The sequence below is a fragment of the Lagenorhynchus albirostris genome, chromosome 7 (genome assembly GCF_949774975.1).
Source record: "Lagenorhynchus albirostris chromosome 7, mLagAlb1.1, whole genome shotgun sequence".
Taxonomy (NCBI): Eukaryota; Metazoa; Chordata; class Mammalia; order Artiodactyla; family Delphinidae; genus Lagenorhynchus; species Lagenorhynchus albirostris.
Window position 1 is genome coordinate 54,455,713 of NC_083101.1, and position 27,738 is coordinate 54,483,450.

Below are 27,738 nucleotides of genomic sequence, written 5' to 3' on the forward strand. Positions count from 1 at the left end.
TAACTTAAGGAGTGCTTTAAAACTTTTTGCAGCTAATACAGTTTTCTCATTTCTAAAGTGGTCACTTGAATGTGTTCCTGACCATCTCACCTTAACAGGCCCCCCTCTTTAATCTCCATATCAACTCCCTCACTGCTTCCTTGCCTACATTTATGTTACTTATTTTCTGTCAATCTTTTTATTGTTGCTGGACTTCATCAAGAAAATGTGGCTCTATGAGAACAGAGAATATGTCTGTCTTATGCACACTTGCATCCATGGGTCTTATCCAATGCCTGACACACAGTAGGTGCTTAATAAATATTTGTTGAATGGAATAAATGAAATTACTTGAGATTGTATTTCTCAAGTAATTTACAGAAGAGTAGTTTGATGAGATGCTCTAGAGGAAAAAGAAGATTGTTTTGTTGGCCAAGTGATTTTGAACAATGCTTAATGTTATTTTCTCTCTGGAATATTGGTACATTCAAGGCTCTGAGAACTCTTGCAAGAAGGAAACCATTGAATATTTTTCAACTCAGCATTTCCCAAATTTATATAACAAAAAACTTTCTAAAAGAATTATCTGAGGGACTTCCCTGGTGGTCCAGTGGCTAAGACTCTGCATTCCCAATGCAGGGGGCTTGGGTTCGATCCCTGGCCAGGGAACTAGATTCCGCATGCCTCGACTAAAAGATCCCGCACACGGCAATGAAGATCCCGAGTGCCGCAACTAAGACCCAGCGCAGCCAAATAAAAAAAAAGAAAAAAAGAATTATCTGATAAGATCCTAAAGATAAGGATCTGATAAGGTTCTAAAGAACATGCTTTGAGAAACACTGCTTTACGGGCTAAAAAAGACACTGGGCTAGGCTCAGAGATGCGAATATTTATTTCTTCTGTATTCACAAGGCTGAAAACAGTTTTTCCATTACCTCCAGAAATGAACAGATGTTTTTTCTCACTAACTGTTTACTCTTATGGACAACTACCCCTACCCCTCCACTTTCCCACACCCAAATGTGAATTCTCAATTCCTTTTTAAAAGCTCCAATCACCATGTAGCATCAAAATGTTCTCAAAATCATAGCTGGTTTCCTACTGTATCTACTTAAAATAGAAGCCTCCAGGCAATTGGTTTCAACTCCAAATCAGTATAATCAATCTGGGGTTAACTTGACTTTTTTAAATTTAAATTTAATTATTAGTTAGCATCATTATTTTGAACCAAAATTGTTTGTTTTACAAAAGCATACCTAGTACCTTTCTTGAAATCCATTACCCTCAACTGAGACATCAAGACATTCAGGCAGGTAGTATGTCTCACCATCATTCTGAGGTGTAAAGTATGTAATTTGTCAGCAACAATTGTTAAAGCAGAAAACTTAATGTGACCCACTTAAAAAAAACACACACACTAGTGCCCTTTAAATGTCATCCCTGTAATAGCATCACTATTACTCAAATTCCAATATGACTTCCTAAATGTGAGAGGAAGAAGGGGAGCTACCAGTTCATCTTGAAATAATATATTTGTAATATGTGCCTATGACTGACATTCCATTGAGAGTTGGAATGATTTTTAATTTATTCCTGAGCAGGAAAAAAAAGCAATGAAGGAAGGAAGGCAGGAAGGAAGGGAGGAAGGGAGGCAGGGAGGATAGAAAGAGGACTGTCAAAATCTGGGAAGGCCTCTGATTGTGTACCCCATTTGTATATGCCGTATGCCACGTAGATGATGACAGAAAACAACTGATAGAAAAGTGAGCCTCACTAGCTCTTTTATACATGCTTTCATTCAGGGGAAAATGTATTTTTTCACATAGCTTTTTTAAGATTCCAACAACTGCACAAAGCAAGGTGAGCCTATGTTGTATTTAATGAAATTGTTTATAGTTTTGAGTACATATGGGGTGGTGGTGGCTCTGAACAGATTCCAGAGGATCATCAGTTCTACATGAAGAGAGTTGCATTAAATAAGCAGCTCTATTTTAGCCAGAAAGCTATATAAAGCTGTTCCCTAAGTAGGAAATATACATACGTGTTGCATTCACATTATACTTGCTTGGTTTAAAACAGCCCACATAGAGGTCACAAAAGTGAAAGCTATCAACCACGGTGGGTCAAAGGTGAATGTTTAACAAACATTTAAGGAATCACACCCAAAGTCTGGAATCTCTGTGGAAGTGTGAAATGGATGAAAGATTCATGTCATCTCTAACTTCCGGCCCAGCATTCTTTGTATTCACTTTTAAAAAGTCCACGTTGGTAGCAGGCCAGAGTTGAAGGAAACCTCCTTGTTTGTGGCACTTCCAAGGTGAAAATGAAAAATTCTGATAAAGCTCACAGGCTTGAGGAAAAATTCAAGTGGCTTATTGCCTTAGTTTTCTCTTATTTCAACACTCATTATCAGACAGAATTGAAGGATGGATTCTGTCTTTTGCTCTGCAAGCTGAATTCTATTCTGAATTCTACTCTGGAGACCATAGCTGGTGACTTGAGTATTTTGCTGCTCATTTATCTGTGTAGCCCACTATTTAATGGACTCAAGATCTGCAAAGCACATTCGATGGAAGAAGTCTGTATGTCACCTGATGGGATGTGTGGGTGTGCACACATTAGACAAAGAGAAAAGTTACTCTCTGCATGCAATGAGCCAAATTATCCCAATTCTTTTGCAGAGGGTTTTTTTTTTCCCTTCTTCTTTCTTTTCATAGCTTGAATAATATTAAGCTGAGATTTCAGGTTCTTGGTTTTCAGTAGGATCCAACAGGTGTGGGAAAAGGGCCACATGCCCATGACCAGGGCATCACTTATGAGATCTCTACCCATCCTAATAAACATTTGTCTTATGGGTGAGGATGCCTTGTCACTGGCCATGATTTCACTGTAGGACTTCATAAAGCCGGCCATGTTAAGACCAAAATAATGTCATTTAGTGTCTAGGGGGAGGTTAAAAAGAGGATTAGAGGCAGGCAGGCAGGCAGGGTATATTAAACAAGTCCATGACTAACAGGGTGTGACAGAAAAGGGTTTTATTCTTTTCAACAAAACAATTCCCTAGGGCTGGGACCATTACTCCACAGTGCCTTTATCACCTTGGAATTTTTATGGTTATTTTTGATGAATTCACATTTTTGTAAAGGCTTTTTGAAATGATGCCAGTTTTCAATTTTTAATTAAAGTCGTAAATAATCTTAATTCTGCCTTAAAAGGGTTATTGTTTCTTACTTTTTTTTATTATTGCTGCCAGGAAATATTTCAAATACCAAGCCCTGATGTGAATAGCACTTAGAACCTCTCTGAGGTCTAGTAACAACATTGTACCATGTAAATACTACACACCGGAATACCAGCTCAAGGCTTGCAAATGTGGATTGATTGATTTGAGGTTTATTAGCACTGCTTCTCCTGGGAGTGACATTTCCCCTTTTTATTGGATGGAGCAACTTTCATCATTTTAATTTCCACAAATTAGTCCGTTACAGATCCACACAGGATTTTTTAAATCTTCAGATTAAAAGGACAGGTTAAAATTTGGAAAGTAAACACAGTAACTTGTCACTAAGGACTAAGCAATGAACGTCAGAACGTCAGCCAAATCCAATTCAACCACTCGCAGGAAAAAGAGTGAACCTCAAAAGCTAAATCACTGGAGAGATAATACCTCATTTTACATAAGACAAAATTAAGAGAATATTGTAATATCTGACATTAGATTATAATACTGCTCCTTGAAAGCATGTCCTTGTTATCTGGATTGCCTGTTGAAGGCTGTCTGCAAATCGTTTATAAATTTGTATTCTGTAGTCTTAAGATCTGATTTTCTTTTTAAATTAGTGCTTCAAGAATCTTTCACATAATCAAAACTACTCTTCCTTTATAAAGAGATTGAAACACACCATGTATGGACAATAGAAACCATTAGTAATTCCTAAAAATATCCCATTATGTTTTCATACCTACTGTCAACCTAGGTTACCCTCTTAAGCTGAATATCATATTATTGCTTACTTGTCTACATGTGAGACTTACATTCTGTCATGCCCATGACAGTTGTTATTCTCTGTGAAGGTGCTCTTCAATCTTACGATAGATTGGCTATTACAATAAAACCTCATACATTTGGGACAACTTGGAGGTGGAGAATGGTCAGATTTAGGGGGAAGAAACTCTCAGCAAGGTTTATTTTTTAACAAGCACAACTTATTACTTCAAGTTTATAAGATATACATGGATAATGACAAAAAACATTAGACAATGGTCCTCCTATACAATTAACAGTATGCAACAATGGTGTGTTATTTTAAGAATATTAAGCATCCTCCTTACAACTTTATGTATATTATTAATTCACTTAGCAGTTTCTTTGCTGTTTTAAAATACAGGAACATATCCAATCCATGTTGAAGGATCATCTATTATCATCTCTTGATAATGATCATCTGTTATCAGTTTATTGGGATTCCAATTAAAGACACTTAACTATATTTATAGAGAAAAAAATAATTTTAACAATTGACTTACAAGAGTGGGTATGTATGCCGTTAAGAATATCTATCAAATCCTTCTGACTGGCCATTTTTCTAACTCACAGCAAAGGGGTCAAATTGTTTCCATATATGAGCCCTCAACCAGCATTGTGCTAACACCTCTCAAGGAAGAAAAAATCTCAAGTAACAAAAAGATTACAGAGCATTTCCCAACACAAAAGAGTTAAATCCCTATAAATCATAAAAGAATAAAAGATTCTAGTTAACTAGAAGCCATGGTGATGTGAAAACCACGGCCATAGGGTTTAATCACACCATGGGGTTCAATCACTTGAAATAAGCAGAGTCTTAAACTTCCCTTAAATTTGTTATGAAGGGCCCTTAGATGAACCAGGTACCCATCTGAACACAAATGAAACACTCAAAAAGCCAAGGTCAGGTCAACTTATTTTCTGCCATGATCAGAAGATACTTTTTGATCCAAAAATTTACAAACTCAGTTATTAGAAAATCCCTGAAAGGCAGTAAGCTCCTCATTTCTCGAGGTGTTAAAGCACAGCATGGCCAACCACTTGCTGGAGATTTTATGAGGTCAGGAGAATAAGTCAGGTGGCTTGGCAGATTGATCTTTAACATTTCTTCCAAATCTGAGAGATACTATAATTTCTATGAACTTTGAGAGATGCACTAAGCCCTCATTGATGTCAAAGTAATTTTAGGTTCAATTCCTTTCTCAGACTTTCTTACATAATACTTATTAAGGAATGTGGTTTTTTCTAAGCTTAAAGGGAAGAATGCTCTATACTTACCTTACCTGCTTCATCAGACGTAATTATTTTAGCCAATTGATATTTTATGAAAAAGCACTTATCTCCAGAAAGGGTTTTTGTTGTGCTGTTTTTCCCAATTCAATTTTCTTTAGCTATTTGGACTGAATTTTGTTACTTTCCAGTTTAGGTGACTTTCACTAATGTCCTCCAACTCCTATTATACAAACCCTCCCCAGAAATTCATATCTGGTTACATCAGTTATGAAAATCACAGCCTTGCTACTACTTCATGGACGACTTCTCTACTCAGAGTCTAAAACATGTTATACCTTGAGAAGTATGAGAATTACCAATGCCCTGCAGAAGCTCCCAGTACTGCAAGAGGAATTTAAATGTGCTTGTCCTGGCTGGATAAATTCTCTTTTAAAATTACCTTTTTCCTTGCTTGCTGATCTTTGGAAGAATGTGCCTTCACATGCTTTCTTAAGGAGCTTGGGTCTGTGTAGCGTTTGGTGCATCCTGGAATTTGACAAGCATAAGGTTTCTAAATAAGAAAGAAAGAAAGAAACAGCTGTGGTTAAATCATAAAGGTAACTGGGGAAGGTTTACTCAAAGACGACTGACTTCAGAGCATGAACTGTTACCAACTGACTGATGTGAAATGCTATGTAATACTCATTCATTTTAATTAGAAAGCCCAGAAAGTTTGCAGCAAGGTGAAGAGAAGAGTAAACTTTCAAGAAACAAAGAGATGGCTTATCTTTTAAGAGACTCCTACAGAATGCACTCTTACCGCAAAACCTCCTGTGGCATTTTTCAATATGGAAATTATTAGTATCTTCAGTCATACTTACAGTTATGTTCCCCTGAAAACAATCTTTGGTACTGTCAGAAATTGGGAAACACATACTCTTTAAGAGTTCAGGTATAAAGAAGCTGTAGAAAAGTCCAGAAAAGACTGGGAATGTTTCAGAAGAAACCTGATTCAGAAAGAGAGAGGGAGAAAATTAAAAGGGAAAATTAGTGGAAAGTGAGTAAAAGACAGTAGGTTTCAAACAACAGACACATGAAAAATCAGCCAGAGAAACGTTAATATTATTAGTAGTAGAGGAGTCCTGGTGTTAAGCCTGGGTTAGGCTGAGCATGGCAAGAACACAAGTTTTGGCTACTCCAATTCCCCCATACGCCTGAGAGATGTAAGGTGTAGAGCCTAAGGCAGAGTCTAGAATCGTTTTTATTTTCATGTCCCTGGTGATTGGTAGATGCTAATTAGGAATGATGAATTAATGAATGAGAGCACTACACATTGATTCAAATTTTAGCAACTATTCCTATTGTAACAACGAAATTCAAACCAAAGGTTTGGGAATACGGCTTTTAGATTGTAGAATAAATAAAAATCTGCTTATCCTAAGAACTGAAAAAAATCACAAGATTAACTGTGTTTATAAGATGTATTAACAGTCACTCATCTACTTAGTATCTCATCAGGTGACATATTAAAGCTATGCCTGCATGAGGTGGAATGTAAGGAAGAGAATTAAAACCCTGTCTCTACAATAGAATTCTTTCTTTAGAAACCTGCTGTTCTGTTGACCTAACCCTCCCGAAAACTCAGTTTTTTTCCCCTACTGTTTATATTTTGTTCCTGTTTTCATGCACTTGCTTGTCATTTTGTAGGCCAACATATATGTGGATTATATTATTTGCCTTGCAGGAAGCCATATATGTGATTCACATTTTTTTGTTGCTACTGTTACCATTTTTGATTCCAAGAACAAGGTAAAGTCATGAATAAATAATTTAGTTTGATACTCCCAATTTGAATTCTAAGTTTGATTATCTGATGTGTTTGTTCATCGACTGACTGATTGATTGAATGAGTAAATCACCCAGCAACTCTTTTGCTCCCATAACACGCTGGACACTGTGTTACATATCAGGGATCTAACAGTGAACAATGGACGAACCAGCCTCTCAATATGTCACAGTTTCTGCAAAATGATGAGTCAATTATGGGCTGAAGTCACTTGCCAAGGAAGTTTCCATTGGGTAAACAAAGGTTTCCTTTAACCTGGGAATCTTTTCTGGGTTCACACAGCTTTCTTGCCCTAGTCTTCCCTGTCCTTCCCTGGTGTTATGGGGGCAATTAGCCAACATTTTTATTGGCAGTCATGCTGTGACCACATAAGCTCATGTTTTGAGCATTAGAGATGTTGCATGTAAAAATATTTGGGAATATTAACGTGTTATATAAATCGATGCCATAATTATCACAATAGTCACCATTACTTGGGTTAGAAAGATAAGAAATGGGTAATGTCATTTTGTATTTGATTTTGAGATGTCACTCTCTCCTCTGCTATCAGCCACCTGGGATCAGTATGCCAAAAGAGCAACATCAGGGGATGGTCTAAGTGCTACTGATATGCTGGTCATTTTAACTCAGATTACCTGAGCTTTAAATGGCATGTTACACTTCATCAAACTATATTCTTCATTATTTTCCATTTGTACTATAAAACTATTTCCCCTGTTGAGACATTAAGATGCTAATAGAGAAATGAATTAATAACACTTTTCAGGGTTAGAATTATGAACTCAGTAATTTTTATGGGGAAATCATTTTCCTATAAGTAAAGAATCCATTTAATTGAAGAAATACTTTATCCAAAATTCTGACAGCATTAGTGTAAGGAGTACTTAATGAAAGGGAATGGGGACCTAAATTTAAATAATAAATTCTACAAGCAACTACAGTTTCCTTCTTTAAATAAACGTTTAATTTCTTAAAATTGTAAAAGATTTTAAAAGAACTTACCAATTTGTTAAATGCAATAAAAATTTAAACAGAAGGTAGTTTGGACTTCAAAGGAAAAATGATGGTTTTAAAAGATTTAATAGAGAAATAATTAAAAAAATAAAAACAGCTAAGTTTTAAAAGCTACTGCATTGAACTTAATCATGAAATTATTATCTTAGGTAGCTTTCCTCAAAAGTTTTTAAAAGGGATATATATTTTTTAATTCAAAATGATTTTAGAAAATGCTCTTAGTTTGATTAGCTAAAATTAGCTCCAAGCAAAGGGTATTGTAGAGCCATAACACTTAGCCTTACAATAGTTCTTTCAAACTATAGATAACTAGCTAGAGAAGAAGCAATTTCTCAAGACAATCTTGTCTCATGAATGTTCATTCTTCCATGATAAAGTTTAATGACAAATTGGAAAATTTATTAGATTCTACCAAGACCATTTTAGACATGCAAAATCGGGCATTTTAACATAATTCATTCTTTTTTTTCCTTCTTCTACCTTTAAAAAATACTGCTATTCACCAAATTTATTCACTTAATATTCCATTCTTTTGGTCCTAAAATCACTGAATTCAATTCAGCTATAGCAGAAAGGGTCCATCTTACACCCATATTACTCTAATTATATGTCAGATACTTACTAGGCAAACCATCCCATTTATATATATATCAGGAGGTAATTCTGTTTAGAAAGGTTATGTGACATATAGCTAAAATGACTTCTATTAATATGACTAATAGAGACTAATATAAAATTTAATAAATATGTCAGCTATAACATCAGAAGAATCTTAAATATGTATGAGAAGGTGTGTAGAAATAACAGTATCTTTTAAAAATTCAAATTCTGGTGTAGTTTAATAATAGACATCAGAATGTTAACACTGAAAAAGTACTGTCATGAATACATTACTTGCAAGAACGTGAGATAAGAGATCTGTGATGTGTATAATACATTTATCCTGATGGCTTTGTTAAGTGAACAAAAATTACATATAATCTACCTGGCCTCATGTAAAGAAAATGGCATCAAAACCTGAGAAATGCAAAGGAAGACAATCAACATAATTTAGAAAATAAAAGACAGAGTCAAGGAAAGGGCATTAGCAAATGAACAAAATGTTTCAGCACTAAGAGAGTTAAGGTTTATGTCAGTGGATATGTGGCTGTTAACACATAGGAAGCGTGATGAAACTGAACCCTTGGGAAAGATTTGCTGATTCTTTTTAGATCACTTGAAGGTGAAAATACCAGGTGGTTTCTAAAGCAAAAGGCTAGATTCACTTTCAAAAATCATGCCAGTCTCAAAGTTCTTATGTCAAGAAGAAAAGAACCAGGGTAAGAAAAAAAGTGCTTCCTATTTCTAACAATAGCGTATCTTATCTATCTTAGTATATCTTGATATTTGAACACTTACTTCAATGTCCAATCTCTAGGAGTCATTCTCTGTACTAAAATCTACTATACGACAGCCCCTAAAGTGCCTTTGCTTTGTATACAGAGGTAACCAAGGAACCCCCTTTGTCCCAGGCAGCTGTAATATTTAGGATAACTTGTGACTACAGAAAAATGGAAAAGAAAGAACCAAACAGGGCCCCTTCTGGCTCTTTACCAGGTTTCACTGCTGCCCTTGGCACTCTCCCTATAACCTGCAGGTCATAAAGCAAACACCTTCACCGTCCCACTGTCAAACGGGCACTTCCGCACACCGGGGCTTGGGGCTGGAAGCTGGAAAGCTCCTGCCGTTCTTACAGTGTCCAGATGTGTCCTCTGGTGCTTGGCGCGGTCACTGGAGTTACTGAACGCCTTCTGACAGCCCGGATGCTGGCACAAATACGGCTTCTCGCCTGTGTGGCTCCGCAAATGAATCTTGAGATTTTCGAGCCTTGAGAAGGCCTTCTTGCAACCTTCAAACTGCAAAAAAGAAAACAATTTTTGGTTGTTGAGAAGGACCTTGAATGTTTGGGGTTGGGGGACAGGAAAAATAAATGTCCTTAGTTTGTACTTAGCCTAAAACAAAAAAATAAAATGAAATCCAAACAGTAACAATATTACTTCTAAAAAGATCCGTATGTTTATGTGAACTGCATTTTTCCACTGAATATACATGCCACTTTTCATACCAGATTTGGGTCCCAAACTGATTTCTGTGATTACTTATGTCAGAGAAAATTTGCTGTGAGCCATCTGGCTCAGTTAATAAAAATACACTAATGCGTGCCTTAAAGGTTTGTTAAAAAATTAACACACTTTTCCATTTCCAAATTGGTCCAAATTGAAAGAATCAGGAAGGAAGAAACTTTTTACAACTAATAAACTAACAAAAAAAGAGTGATGTATGAGAAAAAAAGTAAATGGAATATCCAAGAGTGAGAGATGAAAAGGACATGTGTCTGCTGAATCATTAAGATCATAAACTTTCTTAACTCTATCTTAAGTGGTTTTCAACTCCCAAGAGTGACCCTGTTAATATACAGGGTGATGCCAAGCCTAATGAGATAAAGTTTTTAACATGCTTTTAAAAAGGAACTGGAAGACAATTCATTTACTGCTAAATCATATTCCAAATAAAGTTATAGTTTTATTTACTTCTATTTTTTTAAGAAATTTTGTTACCTGGTTCTTAAAGAGAAGAGCTTAAAATAAAAAGTTGAAGATCTCAAGAAATGCTTCATTGGTTTGTCAATAATATTTATTGATGGTAATATTTACTTACTGTCTTCTGTGGGCAAAATATCAGCTACTATTAGAGGGTCAAAGTGATTTCAATCCTTGAAGTGACTATCTAATAGAAAATGTGTTAGAGAAAGCCTATACATGAAGCATAAATGTGAGATGGGCCTTTAGCCTTTAACTTTCTCTTTGATGCTAAGCCCCAGAATATTATGTCCTTTTGACAATTTTAATGCCATTAGAGTTCCCAATGCAAGGAAAACTGCAATTAAAAAACTATCAGGGACTTCCCTGGTGGTCCAGTGGTTAAGCCTCTGTGCTTCCAATGCAGCGGGTGCAGGTTTGATCCCTGGTCGGGGAACCAAGATCCCACATACTGCGGAGCATGGCCCAAAGAAGAAAAACCCCAAACTATCAGAACAAAACATAATATGTTTACTGCAACTAAGAAACCTCACTCCTTAGAGAGGAATGTGGGGCTGGTGGGGAGAACAGAAGTAAAGAAGGGTAAATTGAAGATGGTTTTCATTAAAAATTAGCAGGTATAACTTAAGCTTACTACAAGAAATGCTATAAAATTCCTTGGTTCTCTTACTTATTATAACAGATGAGTACATTGTCCATGAAGGGATGACCCAGAGCTGGCCAGGTTTTGGTTATTTGAATTTTCACCTTTAAGTAAAGGATGAACTAAGGAGGAAGAATAATCGAACATGTCACAACTCCATCTATTTAAGTTGTCCAGATTTTGCATGCTGGAGTATTTTAAGAAATTTATGAAAGTTGCACTTATTTTTGATTGAGAGTTATACATGTTTCACAGACATATGTTGGTTTATTTCAATTTTGATATTTTGCTTAAAATAATTTTGGTGTTTTCCTGATTTCTATTTCACATAAAAATAAATTTAGCCCGAACAGAAGATGATTGCTGACGAAGAGTGAAAGGCATATAATGTTATATCGCTAGAGGGAGAGGGGAATTAAGTGGTTTATTTCTTCAGGTTTTCAAATGGGTCTCAAATTTGAGAATAAAGGGGCTCAAAGATAACCCCCAATTCATGGCTAAGAGGCCTCTGCCAACCAAACCTCTGTTTTTAAGGTTCACTCTGAATGATAACTCAGTGCAAACTTCTGGAGCTCAGTTCATTTGTCTTAGAATCACCTGGTAGACCACACTTAGGTCTAAAATGAGCTTGTGGTTTTGGATGCATCAAGCCTGTAGCCTAGTTCCTAGCAAGGCTGTTTTGTAGGGTGGGCACCATTCTGGGGCCAGCTCCAGGGGTGCATACCCAGACCTGAGTAGGCCCCAACACCCACTCCCTTCTATAGTCACCCTAGCTCTTGGTCAGAGAGAAGGCTGCATTGTCTCAGCACCAACATGGCAGTGGAGAACCACTTTAGAATATATTAATGAGGTTTCTGTGAGCACCAGACAGATAAAACCCCTGGATCTACCACAGAGTGATTAGAGGGGATCCCAAACATGTCCTAGAACTAATTCCAACTGCCCACTTCATCAGATGTAAACTGAATGTAGATTAGCATTTCTAAGGTCTCTCCAGTTAAATGTCCATGTAAATGTCCAGTTGAACTCAGTTAATTGCTAGTGTTATTGTTAACAGAAGTAATGATCAAAGACCAAAGAGCTTGCTACATTCCAAGCAAATCAGTGAAATGTAAACTATAGCTCAGAACATCCTGACCATTTTTTAAAAATAGCAAAGATGGGCTTCCCTGATGGCGCAGTGGTTGAGAGTCCGCCTGCCAGTGCAGGGGACACGGGTTCGTGCCTCGGTCCGGGAAGATCCCACATGCCGCAGAGCAGCTGGGCCCGTGAGCCATGGCCACTGAGCCTGCGTGTCTGGAGCCTGTGCTCCGCTACGGGAGAGGCCGCAACAGTGAGAGGCCCGCATACCACAAAAAATAAATAAATAAAAATAAAAATAGCAAAGATGGAGGAAAATATGAGCACCCAGACTGAAAATGACAACGAAAAGATTATCAGTAAAATCATGAAAATCCAACTGATCTCAGATGTTTCCTCTGTAACAAGAAAGGCCAGAAGACAAAAGTATTTGTAGTACTTGTACTAGCATTATACAATTTTCAGGAGAAAAGATTAAGAGTGAAGGGATTTGACCACACTGAGTTGTATGAATAAAGGCAAGAACAAGGCAACCCCATGTATTCAGGGGCTCATAATAAACATCAACCACTCACTCTTGTTGAAGAAATTCACTGGGAAGAAACCATGAACGCCAAACCAATAAAATCCAGCATGGAAGAACTGACAAATGGCCACGGGGGTGCGCCTAACACCCAACCCATCACAGGAGTATGCAGAGAATCACACCTGATTGAACGTGCGTGCCACACTAACAATTCTGCAAGAAGAGAAATTAGGTGCTGTTCATTTCTCTAAAGGTGTCTGGATGAAACTTGAAAGCAAATGATTTCATAATGAATCATTATCATTCATTATGGGAATAAACCTGTAATTCAACAGAAGAATTTCCTCTCCCTCAGGCAATTTTACCCCAAGATTTATAAGTTCAATAAATGCCAATGCATTAAAAATAAACTAACATTTAGGTAGAACTACACAAGAGTGTTACAAAATACAGCTAAACTGGATGTTTTGGGTGTTTGAGTAAATGGATGCTTTGTTTTCTACTTATATTTCTTCATGTTTTCAAAATCTTTCAAAATGAGTCTCACCTTGTAAAGGAACATCTAAACATAAAGGTAAGCCAGAATCATAGAAGGAAAGTTTCCTTGAATTTGACCACATACTTTCTCATCAAGATTCCTGAAGTGCAAAGTCTATCCTGAGATCTAAGGTCCAAATTGTCACCTGACTGCTTGTGTCATTGCCACGAACCAACCTCTACACAAAAATTGACCAATATCTTAATCCCTGGTCATCCCCTTCCTGGACTGCCTGTAGAGCCAGGAACCTAAGGCCCAGTGACACACAGCTGGGTCATCAGGCCTGAAGTTGCCCGTGGTTCAAACACAAGCCATATATAGGAAGACGAGAGAAAAACAACAAATAAACAAACTCTCAGAATTCAAGGGGGTAGCAGAAGGAGGAAAAGTGGAACAAAAAGAGAGACAAATGCAGAATGGTAATACGGGAGGGAGTGGTGGTGGGAAATGGGTCTGGTACCCATTAGTAATTTTATCTAAATAGCATTCGTTTTTTTTCCCCTGACCAATACTGAGTAAGCCCTATGAGCATGGCACTATGTGTTAAGCAATGAGAGGAACGAGATGAACTCAAATTTTACTCATGGGAAGATGGAAGCAAGATCAATGCATATGGCTGGACAGGTCACACAATGGTGAACCTTGAGCAGTGATTCTCAAAGACACGGTGTGCGGACCAGCAGCATCGGCATACCCTTGGGAACTTGTCAGAAACACAAATTCTCTGGCCCAACCCCAGACTTACAGAACAGAAACCTGGGGGTGCGGGCCCAGACATCTGAGTGTTAAGGGGCCCTCCAGGAGATTCGGATGCTACGGTGTGAGTTTGGAATGCCATTCATTTTGTAATCACTGTTGATGTTCTTAAGAAAATCTCCTGACAGAAGTAAAGTGTCTTGCAGAATTCACTCATTTCTAATTGGGACAAGAGTCATATGGGCTTGCAGCAGCCCTGGACTGAAAGGAAACATCTCCATCCCAGGATAAAGCAGGGTTATCTCCATTTGCACTGCAAATGAGACAAAATTCCAGAATGCCAATGTCATACTAGAGATTCTTTAAACTCCTGATTATTTAATCTGTTGCCAAGCAGATGTCTAGTTCTGAAACAGGTATGCCTAACAGTTCCCTCAGTGGCCTCCTGACCAACAAAACATCCCATGTTTCTAGCGCCTACTACATTTCACCGTTGAGAAGAACCACTGACAGGGAGTCATCATTTTCCAATCGCACATTTCAGTGGCTTTACAGACACATGTAAGAACAATGCATGAAACTGTAAGCAACAGAATTTTAAATCTCATGGGGTTTTGAAAATACTGCATTGTATGAAGCCTCACTCTGAGAAAAATCTCTTTAACTCTGAGGCTGTTTTCAAGTAACAAACCTTAATTAAAAAGTGTAAGTTACCTCAAATCCAGAGACCCTTAGCTTGCACCACTTTGTTAATTTAGGAGATTATTTCATATTTAAAGGATCACAACTGGTCTGTAATCACCATCTCTCTCTCTCTCTCTATATATAGGCTTGATTACAGATTGTTGACATTAAGTGGCATTAAGATGACCTTTGAAATATTACTTTCCCTTTCTATTAGAGGCTTTTGTGTAAGGTTTTGAAAAGGAAAGACTCATTAGACACCATTAAAATAGGATTTATTCCATATGTGTAACCAGTAATCAAGTAGAATATTACTCCCTCCCCTAATCAGCAATTTAGAGTGTTGAGAAGCACAAGTTCGTATTCAAAGCAGTAATAACAGCAAACCTTTCCCAATCAGGTTTCTATACCATCACTAGTGTCAACAAAACCAAAACAGAAAGGAGTCTATGATGCTGGACACGCTTTTTAAAAATATACATTTGATTTCAATTAAGGCTCAGTGTTTACGACCCTTGGAAGAATAAGTTTTACAATTTCATCAGTCAAGACCAATTAATCCCATTAGTGACAGCTGATACTGCATCACGCTGTGCAGCGCTGGGGACTGACTGATGAATTATATGCTAGTTTACAACTTCCAGGTACAGCCCAAAGACAACAGAGATGAAAGGCTTTGGTGGAAAGGTCAGCAAATATTTATAACACTGTGGATATAGTCAAGATGACTTCCACAGTAAGCCCAAGAGCTCAAGTCCACTTGAATCATGGCCATACCTGCAAAAGGTATAAATGAAAGATGGCTTCTTCTGTGACTCAGAAAGAGGGGGCCAAAGGCACGGCTGAGGGCCCAGAGCCACTCCACACATCTGAGAAGAGGTGAGAAATCTGACTCATGTGTTCAGCTGAGATTTATAAGTTTCCTTCCAGGACAGTGCTTCCCATCTTTATGTGCTCATAAGTCACTTGGGCATCTTATTAAAATACAGATTGTGATTCAGTAGGTGTGGAGTAGGGCCTGAGATTCTGCATTTCTAACCATCTCCTAGGTCATACTTCTAAATGTTGAATGTTCAAAGATTCCAGTTTGAGAAGTAAGGTTCTAGGGATCATGAAACCACCCTCAGGTTGAAAATGTACAGTTTGATGGGATTTAAAGAAAAAAAAAGAGATAAAATAAAAAAAGAACTAGAGCAAGAATAAAAATGTAAAGGGCTTACTTTTGATGAACAAAACTATTGCCGCTTTCTCCTGAAAAGTACAGAAGAGTAAAGTCTAATTGTTAAACTTAGGTTAGGAAGAGAACAGAAAGTGTTGTCTGGGGGAAGAAAAGAAGAAGAAAAGTCAGGGGAAAAAAAGAACAAGAAATCAAAACAGAAAGACTGCAGAAGCACATTGGGACAATCTGATCTTGTTTCTCCTTCAGTCTCATTCGCATTTGGACATACGGCTTGCCTCGTGCCACCCTGTGGTTTCTGTTCCCAGTGCATTCTTATTAGGACTGGATGCTCCAGCAAATCTTACATATATCTATACATCAGTTTGTATAAGTGTTACATAAAGGGAGAAAAAGAAAATAATTCAAATGTTTTGAGGCTTTTAAAAAGTATCTAGGGCTCCCCTGGTGGTGCAATGGTTGAGAGTCCGCCTGCCGATGCAGGGGACATGGGTTCGTGTCCCGGTCCGGGAAGATCCCACATGCCGCGGAGCAGCTGGGACCGTGAGCCATGGCCGCTGAGCCTGTGCGTCCGGAGCCTGTGCTACGCAACGAGAGAGGCCACACAGTGAGAGGCCCGCGTACAGCAAACAAACAAACAAAAAGTATCTAGTTCATGAATTTATTAAACTGAATAATATGGAGTTCCTTCCTCTCCATGCTTCATTCAGACTATTAATTCTGTAACAAGGATGGAGAAGATGTCTCTGCAGGTTCTCACTTTGTGATTTTACTCATGTTTTCACAGTCTAATCACCTTCTCATCCATAACGGAAGAAGGTACCCACAGAAAATGGGTTTCTATGTTTCCTTTTGGTTGTTAAAGGTAATATCTGATTTTAAAATATTTCAAAGTTCTACCAAGAGAAGCCTCACTGGAAAATTATTTAAAATTGTGGTAGGGTAACCCTGGTTAATTTGATATTTCTCTTTACTTCAAGGAAATCAGTGCACTCCCAAGTGATTTTCCAAAGATTCCAAATACCTAAATAGATCTGCACTTGCATTTCCTAGGACAGCCTTCAAAGTTTCCCGGTCCCTTGGCTTGGCTGGGGCAGCCAGAGTGGGGAAGAGACTGACACTTTGGCCTCAATGAGTCAACCGCTTCAGTGCATGCCACTCACCTGGCATTCTGAAATGGCCTACTATACTCATTTATCCGGATTTTCTGGAACTATTAAAATTTTGTAGAATTAATATAAAAACCTTTCTGTAATGTTTTCCTAAACTGTAATAAAGAGATCCCAGTTACTATGTTTCTCCTTCTTATTCTAGTGTACAAAATGAATCTATTAACTAGCTCATAAATGCAACTTCCTGGCTTGTTGTGCTTCTTGTTTTTGATTAAGAAATCTGTATAAAACAAAGGTTACCTAAATGGGCAGTGTGTATGTGTTTCTTATTGGTTTAAGGCAATTTGTTGTTTTTTAACATTTTGGGTCATGGGCAGCAGCTGATCTTTAAAAGGACGCTCTACATGAGGTGGCAAAATAAATAAGGGTGTAACATGAAAACTGAAAATGGAAAAAATGTTTTGGAGAAGCTACATGACAATGTAGAGAGAAATATGTTATTTTTGTGCCAACATTTGAACCATATTAAATTTTTATGGAAATTATCAAGTGTCTGGTTTATAAAAATTGAAAGGAGCTGGGGATAAATGGAACCTCATCATGGGCATTATATTCACAACTGGAAAAAGAATACTCCACAGTGCAACACTGATATTTAAAACATATCATATGGCTGTCTCCGGTTATTCAACAAATATAAAGTATCATCTATTATTCATGTTGTGTCAATACAATGCCAGAAAACTACAATGTCAAGCAAATAATTATTCCGTGAGTGGGTAAATAATGGAAAACTGGTTGTTTGGGGGTTGTTTAAACATAACAATAAGTTGCCTGAATTTTGTTGTTGTTGTTGTTTATTAGCATTGATTTCATGCAGTCTGCAAATATATATCCACTAGAGCATGAATCCTTCAGAGGTTCACAATCAGACCTCAATAAATGCACTTTGATTACATGCCAGTAGAGCAAATATATTTAAGGCTATGTCGTTGGCCCTGAATAAATATACCTAAAAGAAATCAAACTATTTAATTTTCTGTGTATCTGTGTTTCTGACCACCACATAGTCATATACAATTCCATATAAATGGATCTACAAAAGCACAGTACTTCTATTAAGTATATATAAAGTCTACATACAAAAGCAACTGTCATGTATTTTGCTACTCTATATTAAAGAAAACAGTTTTTCCAATTTTTTAAGTATCAGTCTATATACCAACGGACCAGGGAATACTGAGTTTCTTGTACATTCAGCACTTTATAGGCTGTGTGGATGATACAAAAGAACCACCAGGCTCCATCCCACCTTTTCTGCATTCACAGTACATTCCAGGAGATAGACATATACTCAGAACAAATTCTGAATCTGACCCAGCCTACTCCAACACCCTCAAATTATTTTCTATATACTAAAGGTGAGGAAAACAGAGATATTGGAGGAATCATCTTTTGGATTTTAGGCATTATTTTTTGCATTTTAGAAAAATGGCAGAAATATTCTCTAAAACTCTAGTTTCTCTTAAAGGTCTCTCAAATTTCAGAAGACAGATAGGGATAGATGAAGTAAAAGAGAACTAAGTAAGCAAAAGCAAAGGAGAAGTAGAAAAACAGAAACAGAGAAGGAGAGAGAGAGGCTACGGGTCAAAGAAGGTCTTGGCACGTATGCGGTCAGGCCTGTCCCCTCCCCTCTCTCCTCCCACCCTTCCCACTGGACTCCAGGCCAGTCCAGCTGCGGTTCCCTAATTAAGCAGCATGCTCTGCTTTGCCTCTGCCTCCGCTTGTGCTACTCCCTGTGCCTGGTGACATCCTACTGAACCTTTAGCTTGGTGTCACCTCCTCTGTGATGCCTTCCTTTATGCTTTCACCAAGGCACAATGGACCACTCCCTACACACACACACCAAGCCTTGCCCACTGCCTTGGTAATGCCTGGAGATATACTAATTGGATTGTTTGTCTCCCCCAGTAGGCTGTGAGCTTTATGAGGATAAGGGACTGAGTCTTATTAATCTTTTTATGGCCAGCACTGGGTACAGTGCTTGGCATATGCTCAAAGTGACCACAGATTATTTGCTAAATAAATGCTAAATGAAATGGAGAGAATGAACTCTTTGTATAAAAAGCATATTGATTTCCTAGACTTCCTTGTGTAGTAAGCTCATTAAGGCCTTTTAATTAGGTAGGGCCAGTTACCATTCTTGATGACATCAAATGGTCAACATTGCAAAAGCTGTAAAATGCTTTATGGGTTTTGCTCTATTTTAATGTTCTATAGAATTACTGTAAAACATATAATTATTTTAATATCTAATCACATGGGGAAACAATACTAATAACAACATATGGCTGTATTTTTTTGTAGATGCAATGCATTAACTTCTTTACTGATGTTCTGAGAAATCTGTAGCAATACTGGTGAAGGGAGTGAGTGGTCTTCCTACCACACCAACTTGAGCTAAACATACACAGACCCATTGGGAACATGTTATTACCAGTAATTCAAGGCACATAAATGTGTGCCTTCTTCATTCATAAAGGAAAAGAAACTGTTGTAAATCGCCCTAAGCTGAGCTAATATGCTCTCAAATATGCCAGGAAAGAGCCTCGTGCAAAGAAAAAAGATCTTTGGGACCTTGCCCTGAACTGCCTGAGTCAAATATCTCCAAAGAGCAGGTCAATCAATTTCCCATGCCATGCCTCTGCTCACCATCCTATAGCCAGCCTCTCTGAATGGGAGGCAGCCATTACAGCCCCATATAATCCCAGGTTATAACCATGCCTAAACCCAGAGCTTTCTGTATTCAGAGTGCAAGGGGCTGTCGCAAGGCCTTGGCTCTGCCTTTCCCGTTGGCAGTGGACTGGCTCCCCTGTAATTGTCTTTGACTGCAAAGAGGAGAAATGCCACTGCTTGCCTTCAGTTTTATTAAGAATTGGCATGCTTGGTTTAACAGAGCTAAGCAATATATTTATTTACTATGGTGTTTCCCAAAATGATTGCTGAATTCTGTCATCTCTTGACTGAGAAACTGTTTGTGGGTTGCAACAGAATGTATGCTAACATACATACAGCAACACAAACTTCCAAGACAAACTGTTTAAGTCAATTTGCTATCATACAGGCACACAGGTGCAAATATGTGCATATGTACTTGTGGGTACAGCCATGGGCACACACTAACACTTGCACACATATCCCACACAGATTCTGTAATAAATGTGTATATTTAAGATCTGTGTGCAGGGGTATAGAGGCAAGCATGAATTTGCCAAGAGAGAAAAGGAAATTCACACACGAAGAGAATAATTTACCATAAATTGGCCCACACTGAATTTACTCCAAAAAACAGAGTGCAAGATGCCAAATTTTTAATGGCTCTTACTTTTCCATATCTGGCCCTGACAAGCTTTGGAAGAGATGCAAGTGGGCAGGAAAGATGGGATTAAAAAATTATATCTTAAGCCTTTTCACTTTCAAATGTAAAATTTCCACCACTGTGACAGGAGGAAAGAGTGTGGCAGGGATATTTTCCTGACACCATGCTTTTCTCAACAAAAAGCCGTCGATTTTCATTATGCATTGCTTAAATATAAGTTCTGTACTTGCTAGAAGTCATCTGTGTCTGGCTGCTTAAAAAGAAGCAGATATGAAAATAATGGAACTAAAACCTTGCATTAGCCCTGGCAGCCATTACAAAGGTGTGAGCTCAGAGGGATGCAGCTTCACAGTCCGAGAACTGACAATCCTTTGTGACAACCCACAAGATTTGTCAAGGCCACTCACTCACTTGCTTCCAAAGTGCATTATCTCCAATATTCTTTCTTTCACAGCTGAGCTTTTCTGCATGGCTTTCCCATCACATGCCTGACTGGCAAGTAGCAGGTGCTCAGAAAATCTCCCAGTCCTTCTACTTGCTTTTCTTCCTGGTTCTGATTTTAAACTACCTATCCCATCTCTGAGCCCTTCTCCTTTTTGTTTTGTTGAGAAAATCACCTTCCTATATATATGCCCATGGTTCACCCATGGGCAAGAAACTATCATCAAATTCATTAACCCCTTCCAAGTATGACCTTTTAGGTATTGAGACCCACAGCGTATTCAATCACTGTATGCATGCACTGAGTCTGATCCCCACAATTCTTAAGCAAATACCTTGGCTAAGAATTGTAATCTCAATCCCCTTGACTATTCTACTTAATGCAACGTCAACCCTCCCCTCCCTGGCCCTGAACATGACTCCATTTAATACAAGAATAATAGGGCTACATAAAATATTACCTAAAATTGTCAAGTTTGTGGTGTATGTGGATCATCTCAGATGTTTTAATTTGATGAATTTAAATTACAATTGTTTCTTATTCTCCAAAGAAGTAAAAAAATGAGTAAAAGATATTGTTTCTAAGATATGTTTCTTGCTTTATGTCCTTAGCCATCTTACAGAGCCAACAATCCTGACGTGAAAATACTTAGCACAGAGTAAATTCCCAATAAAAGTTAACCATTATTACCATCATCTTTCATGTATTCAAATTATCTAGTATTATTATCCCCATTTTACAAGTGAAGAAAATCGAGGCCTAGAGAAGTCAGGTGATTTGCCACAGACATAGAGCTAGTGTCAGGTGGATAACCAGAATCATGGCCTTCTGGCTCAATTATTTAACCATTTTCTCTATACAACGCCAAGGTAATGTTATTTCTCAAGAGGTTAAAGAGATAAAGGAAAAAATATGCTTTGGAAGGAATCCAAACACGCTTTTTCTTTTGCCCCTTTACGAAGTGAAAAATATTAGTAGTTTAAATTCACTACAGAAAATACCATCAACTATCCTAAATTATACCAATCATTCTCACCAAAGTCTGAGCATAAAGGGAAGTCATTGATAATGACTAAAAAGTATTGTGAGCCTTATGTTCTTGGGATAATCTTTTGTTTTAATAACTGTAATTCTCAAATTAAAAAAAAAAAGTGGTATGCATCTGTAAATCACTCAGACGCTTATGCTGCTGGAAACAAATACAACATCAGACCTAATGTGAAATAGTCAACCTGAGCATTCTGAAAGATCTTCAAGGCTGCATACTCAGCCAAACAATAAAATACAGCATGAACCCTTAACTCATTTCACCAAATGAAGGGGCTCCTGAATTTACTACTAATTTACCAGTGGTGACAAAACTTAGTCCTTCTTAGATGCCTATGTGGCTAAGCCTTTCTTCAAAGTAACTTTACTTATGGAGAAAAGAAAGATGTTTTAGCAGTTCCCATAATCTAATAGGTGCCTAATATGTATTAGGTGCTCAATAAATGTTTTTTTTGAAAAATGGTTAATGATTGAATATTTGCCTAAATATTTGTCGTAGCACTTCTAATTTGAAGCAAAATCCATCCAGAAAGAGAAAAACAGTTCATTTTACTTTGTTGGATATATGGATCCTAACTGTATCACATCAGAAATCACAGGGTTATCAACTGTTAAACTTGGCCTAGACCTCTCCTCTGAGCTCCAGGTCGCACTGCCTATTCAATATCTCTGTATACTGATGGTCCAAGGTACCTCAAAGTAAATATTCCAACATTTAACAATGACCTTTCCCCCAAAACACAGCTTCACTCCTTGCTCTCTATTTACCCAACAGTACAGCCCAGCACGTGGAAGTAACCCTTGACAGCCCTCTTTCACACACTCATCTCTAATATCTAGGTCCTCAGAAGTATCTCTCAAACATGTCTACTTCTCTCCATCAACATCTGACCTCCCCTAGACTAAGCCACCAACTTCTCCCACGTGGTCTACCTCAGTAATCTCCTAATAGGTCTCCCCCTCCCACTCGTGCCCTCATCCACCATGTAGTCTCCACGCTGCTGCCAGAGTAATCGGTTGAAAACTACAAATCTGATCATGTCAGTCCCGTGTCAAATTCTTTAAAGGTTTCTCATTGGTTTGGGGATAAAGACCAAAGCCTAACCATGGCTTCCAAGGACTTGCTTTTATCTGGCTCCTGCCTACTCTTCAGCCTCATCCTCACCTCACCCTCCTCCCCTTCGCTCCTTCGGCTTCAGCCACGTTGGTCTTTCAGTTCCTTGAGCCGTCATGCCCTTTCTTACTTCAAGGCGTTTGCACATGCTACTTCCTTGGCCTGGAAAAATGTTTTCCTCCTATTTCCCCGGTTAAATATGACTCATCTTTTCGAGCTTAGCTTAAATATACCTTTTCCAGGAAAGCAGTCTCTGTCCCCAAGCTTAGGCTTAGTCTCCCATGTATATGCCCTTATAACATCCTCACGGACCGTGAGCTCCTTTAGGAAGGGGACCAGGATGGTCCTTTTCATGATGCACTAGTGTGCACAGAAAGCTCCTAATGTAGATTTGTTGAATAATGAACAAATGCATTATTATATATTAAAATACAAGCTATTTATATTAAAATGCTTTCTCTTCCTCCCTCCCTTCCTTCCTTTCTCTTTTTAAAACCATGTTGTTAGGGCTTAAAATCCACTCAGAATAACTATGGACTCATAGGAACAGTGCTTCTTCTAACGAACAAGGGGGAATAATAAAAGATGAGTGGAACTTAAGAACAGACCCTCATGTCTGGAGAGAAAAAATATTTGTGAAACTCTCTATAATTTCGAAGTGCTACATGAAATGCAAATGTTTTCTAGATTCCAACTGCACACACAGAAATATCTCAACTCATTTTGACAAAGTTATCCACCAGGGAGATGAATAAATAGCTTCACTAAATATATATGGTGCAATTATACCCAGCAATAAGTGACAATAGGTCTTACTTTATAGTAATCTAAAAATTCAAAGCCCAATTATTTCAGCTGCTCAGTAAATAATACTGAAAAGATGTGGTGGAAAGCAACTTAAGAGCAGACTGTATTAGTAAATGCTAATGATCGCTTTATGATCCACAGAGCCACTTCTTTTTCTTCTGAAAGAAAGCTTTTTGTAAATTAAGAAAAAAAAAACAGACATCCATGAGCTACAGCCAAGAACAAAATGAAAGCAGGGAGTACTCCTTTTGATCTTTCAAGAGTAGTATTTAGTTAAAGAATGTATGCTGGACTACAGAAAAACACCACCAGAAACATGAGCGATTGGGACCTGAAAAATACAGTCGTTGGCAGCTGGCCTTTTAAAAATATATTTTTAAGGAAAAAAAAAAGGACTTGTCTCCATAGCTCCAAATTTCAGGGCAAACTGACACTGACTTTAATGAAAGTGGTCAGTTTCAGACTTCTTTTTTGGAATTCAGAAGCACTGTAAGTAATTGGTACAATTAGCAGTTTAGATATGCAAATCAAATTCAAACTTGAAATGACTGAGATGGAAAAGCAACCTCAACAAGAAAAAAAGAAGGAAGGAGAGGAGAGAGAAGCATGACAAAAACAACACTGGTCCTTCCGGATGATAAGAGGTCAGCTGAAGCCACAGTAAAGATAGATGGGGACACTGCTGATCTCTTTAAGACAAACCCATTGAAGGTGAGAGGCAAAGGGGGAAGCTGCCTAGCCACAGGTCTAACTAGACCAAGATAATCTGGAGAACAATCAACAAGCCTGAGCTGGAACTGCTGCCCTATTTAGAGCTCTTGTTTGCACGCTCTCTGGACTTGTGGTGTTTATTATATTTCTAATTTGAGCAAACCATGTAAGCTTTCGGCACCTCAAAAAAAAAAAATCGTATGGCCAATAAAAATGTTTATTCAAGGGGAAAAAAAGTTAGCTCAAAGGCAACAGCTTCCTACCTTCTTAGCCACCTTACTACTGGGGAATGGTAATCTACCTCGCTGCTCTTCTGCCTATCTGGGATCCACCCACTAGAGGCCCACTTGAACCCGAAGCCTCCAAAGGGTGGCACCACTCCAGGATCCCATAGCACTCTCTGATCTTCTGGACGCAACCAGGCTCACCCAATTTGTATTTTCTTTGCACACTGTATTTCTCCTTCATAATTCTTTACTCATCTGCCATTAAATAAAAATTTCAGTAATCGTCTGCATAATGGTTATCTCCTGAGCTCTTTCTTGTCCGTACCCCTGTTTCCAGAGCCTAGCACAGTGCTTGGAACTTGTCAGGTGCTCACTAAATGAAATGGAAAAATCTGGGATTGATGAGTAATATTAGGTCAGATCATCCAAATGTCAAAGCTACTCTCGATCGTCATTTATTCAATGACCAAAAATCAATTACCAAAAGTTTATTAATTATTGTATGGAGACAACGCATAAGACCCGAAGCAATCAGCTACCAAGTGGTATCCTAGGACAGTGCTTCTCAGACTTTAATGTGCTCACAAATCTCCTGGATAATTCATTATAAGGCTGACTCTGATTCAGCAGGTCTGGAATGGGGTCTGAGAGTCTACATTTCTAAAAAAAAACTCCCAAGAGATGCTGATGGTCCTCAGGCCACATTTTGTGTAGTAAGTTCCTACAGGTCAAATTGACAACTCAGACACAGCTTTCCCCCAACATGAATCTTATTTATTCTGCATTAAAAAAGAAATCACATTGTGGTTATTACCTAGGTGGTTCCTGGTGTAGGTATTCACAGATGTCGTCTTGGGAGGATGAAGGATCACCACTTCTTGATTTCCTCTGGGACCTGGGGTCTGTACACATATTCTCTGGTGAACTCTATCTCACCAGAAAATTTAGCCATGTCATTATCCCAACAAAAGGTTTACTTGTGTCAAGAGAACTTGGCCAGGAAATAAAGTGAACTTGGATTTTCTATAGGACATACTTTTATGATAAAATCTCTTGAGAATATTTGTCTTTTTTTAGTTCTTTTGACAAATTAGTGCATATGCAGCACTTCAGTGTTTATAAAACACAGAGGGTCCTCTTTATCTATTAGCATTTCTTTCCATTTCTGTGATCAATATTGCATAAAACTTTTTTCCAGCAGTTTCCAAGCCATTGTGGAAAGCCTGGAACAGGCTGACAGATATTGATATTTTGATCTTTCTTTTTTTTTTTTTTTTTTTTGCGGTACGCGGGCCTCTCACTGCTGTGGCCTCTCCCGTTGCGGAGCACAGGCTCCAGACGCGCAGGCTCAGCGGCCATGGCTCACGGGCCCAGCCGCTCCGCGGCATGTGGGATCTTCCCAGAGCGGGGCACGAGCCCGTGTCCCCTGCATCGGCAGGCGGACTCTCAACCACTGCGCCACCAGAGAAGCCCCTGATATTTTGATCTTTTATACCAACTTCCACATCTATTAATTTTCAATGATTCTTTTGTAAAGTGACAGAGTTTGGGTTGTTTCCTCAAACAATGACACAATAATGTAGATGTTTTCTGTAGGCAATACCTGAACATCTCTTTGTTCACATGGTCTTGCCTCATACCACAATACAAAGAGCTGATCTATGTTTAATGATTTTTCTATGGATTAAAGGTAAAGAGTTTTAAATATCTCTTTGATAACAATTCTTTTGCTAGTACTTGATGCAGCTCTCCTAGAGGAGTACTGCCAATGGTAATTAGATTTACTTATGTATATCCCTCCTCCACCTCCAAGACACACACACACACACACACACACACACACACACACACACGCACGCACATAGCATGCATTTGCTGAAAAAGTCAACATGTGGCTTTATGTCTGTAGTACACCAATCAACATATCAAAAACCAAATTTAGAATCCTAATTCACAATACCACTTTTTTCCTTTTTTTTCTCCTCTTAGAGTAAATTAAATTCACTCTTTGTTGGAAGGAAATGTGAAATGTGCTTCACACATATATTTAACACTAATCTGTTCTCCCTACTTTAATTATGCTTTGAATTTCTGTGGGATCTTATATCCCAGGGACTCAATTTACTTTTATAAATATTCATTGATTCTTTTCCTCCTGTTTCCATTAGTGCTGCTAAATATTATCTTCCATTTTGCATTTGGAGAAACTGAGGCACCAAGGAGGAACCTAAGGTTTGGAACCGAGGATAGTCACTTACAACTACAGAGATGAAAATATGACTTAGAAGCCCCCTCTAATAAAGAAGCAACCCTCCCGCCAAAGCGCAGAAATAACGGTGCAAAGTTCGGGGATTAAATCAGAGATCGCCTGCTCATTTTCTAGGCACAGCTATGTTCCTTATTTTGTCCTCTCCCTAGTACAAAGTGCAGTAACAGAATAGCTGCCCTGCGGTTAAAGAGAAATGATTACAGAAAAGAACAGTTGGAGAAAACAAGGCAAAAGTACTTGGATTTTAGTCAGTGGGAGTCCATCACAGTAACTAATGGGCTGAGAATGTTTCTATTTTTTCACCAAGTAATCCATATGCAAATTTCCTGCAGTATTCAATATGCACTTCCAAACTCAGTAAATGTTTTCTATTCTTTTCTGCTTAACTCTCTCAGCTTTTTCCAATTAGGCCCTGTTTATTTAGAAAAAAAGAAAATGTCTAAAGAAAGGATTAAGCTCTGTATCTTATAGAGAAAGAATGAATATTAGAAATTCTTTCAGGATCTAGAGGATGCATTCTTTACTCATCCTTCCCGCTGGGATGGGTAATGAGAATAAAGTAAAAGGGGAACGAGGCTTTTTACTTCATTTGGTTTGTTCAGCTGAAAACATGTTTTTGACTATCTGGAATT

At 38.1% G+C, this 27,738-nt stretch overlaps 1 protein-coding gene across 6 annotated transcripts in view; it reads right to left on the reverse strand.

The window, feature by feature from the left end:
- Positions 1-27,738, reverse strand: part of GLIS3 (GLIS family zinc finger 3) — a 504,604-nt gene that overhangs the window by 97,802 nt on the left and 379,064 nt on the right. For all 6 annotated transcript variants that reach the window (XR_009541593.1, XR_009541594.1, XM_060155032.1 and 3 more), the window contains exons 4-5: positions 9,809-9,970; positions 5,676-5,786 (exon numbers count right to left, since the gene is read on the reverse strand). Coding sequence is in view for 4 of the 6 variants with exons in the window: in XM_060155032.1 (XP_060011015.1) it covers positions 5,676-5,786; positions 9,809-9,970 (273 nt within the window). In the remaining 2 variants the exon portion in view is untranslated. The remainder of the gene's footprint in view (positions 1-5,675; positions 5,787-9,808; positions 9,971-27,738) is intronic.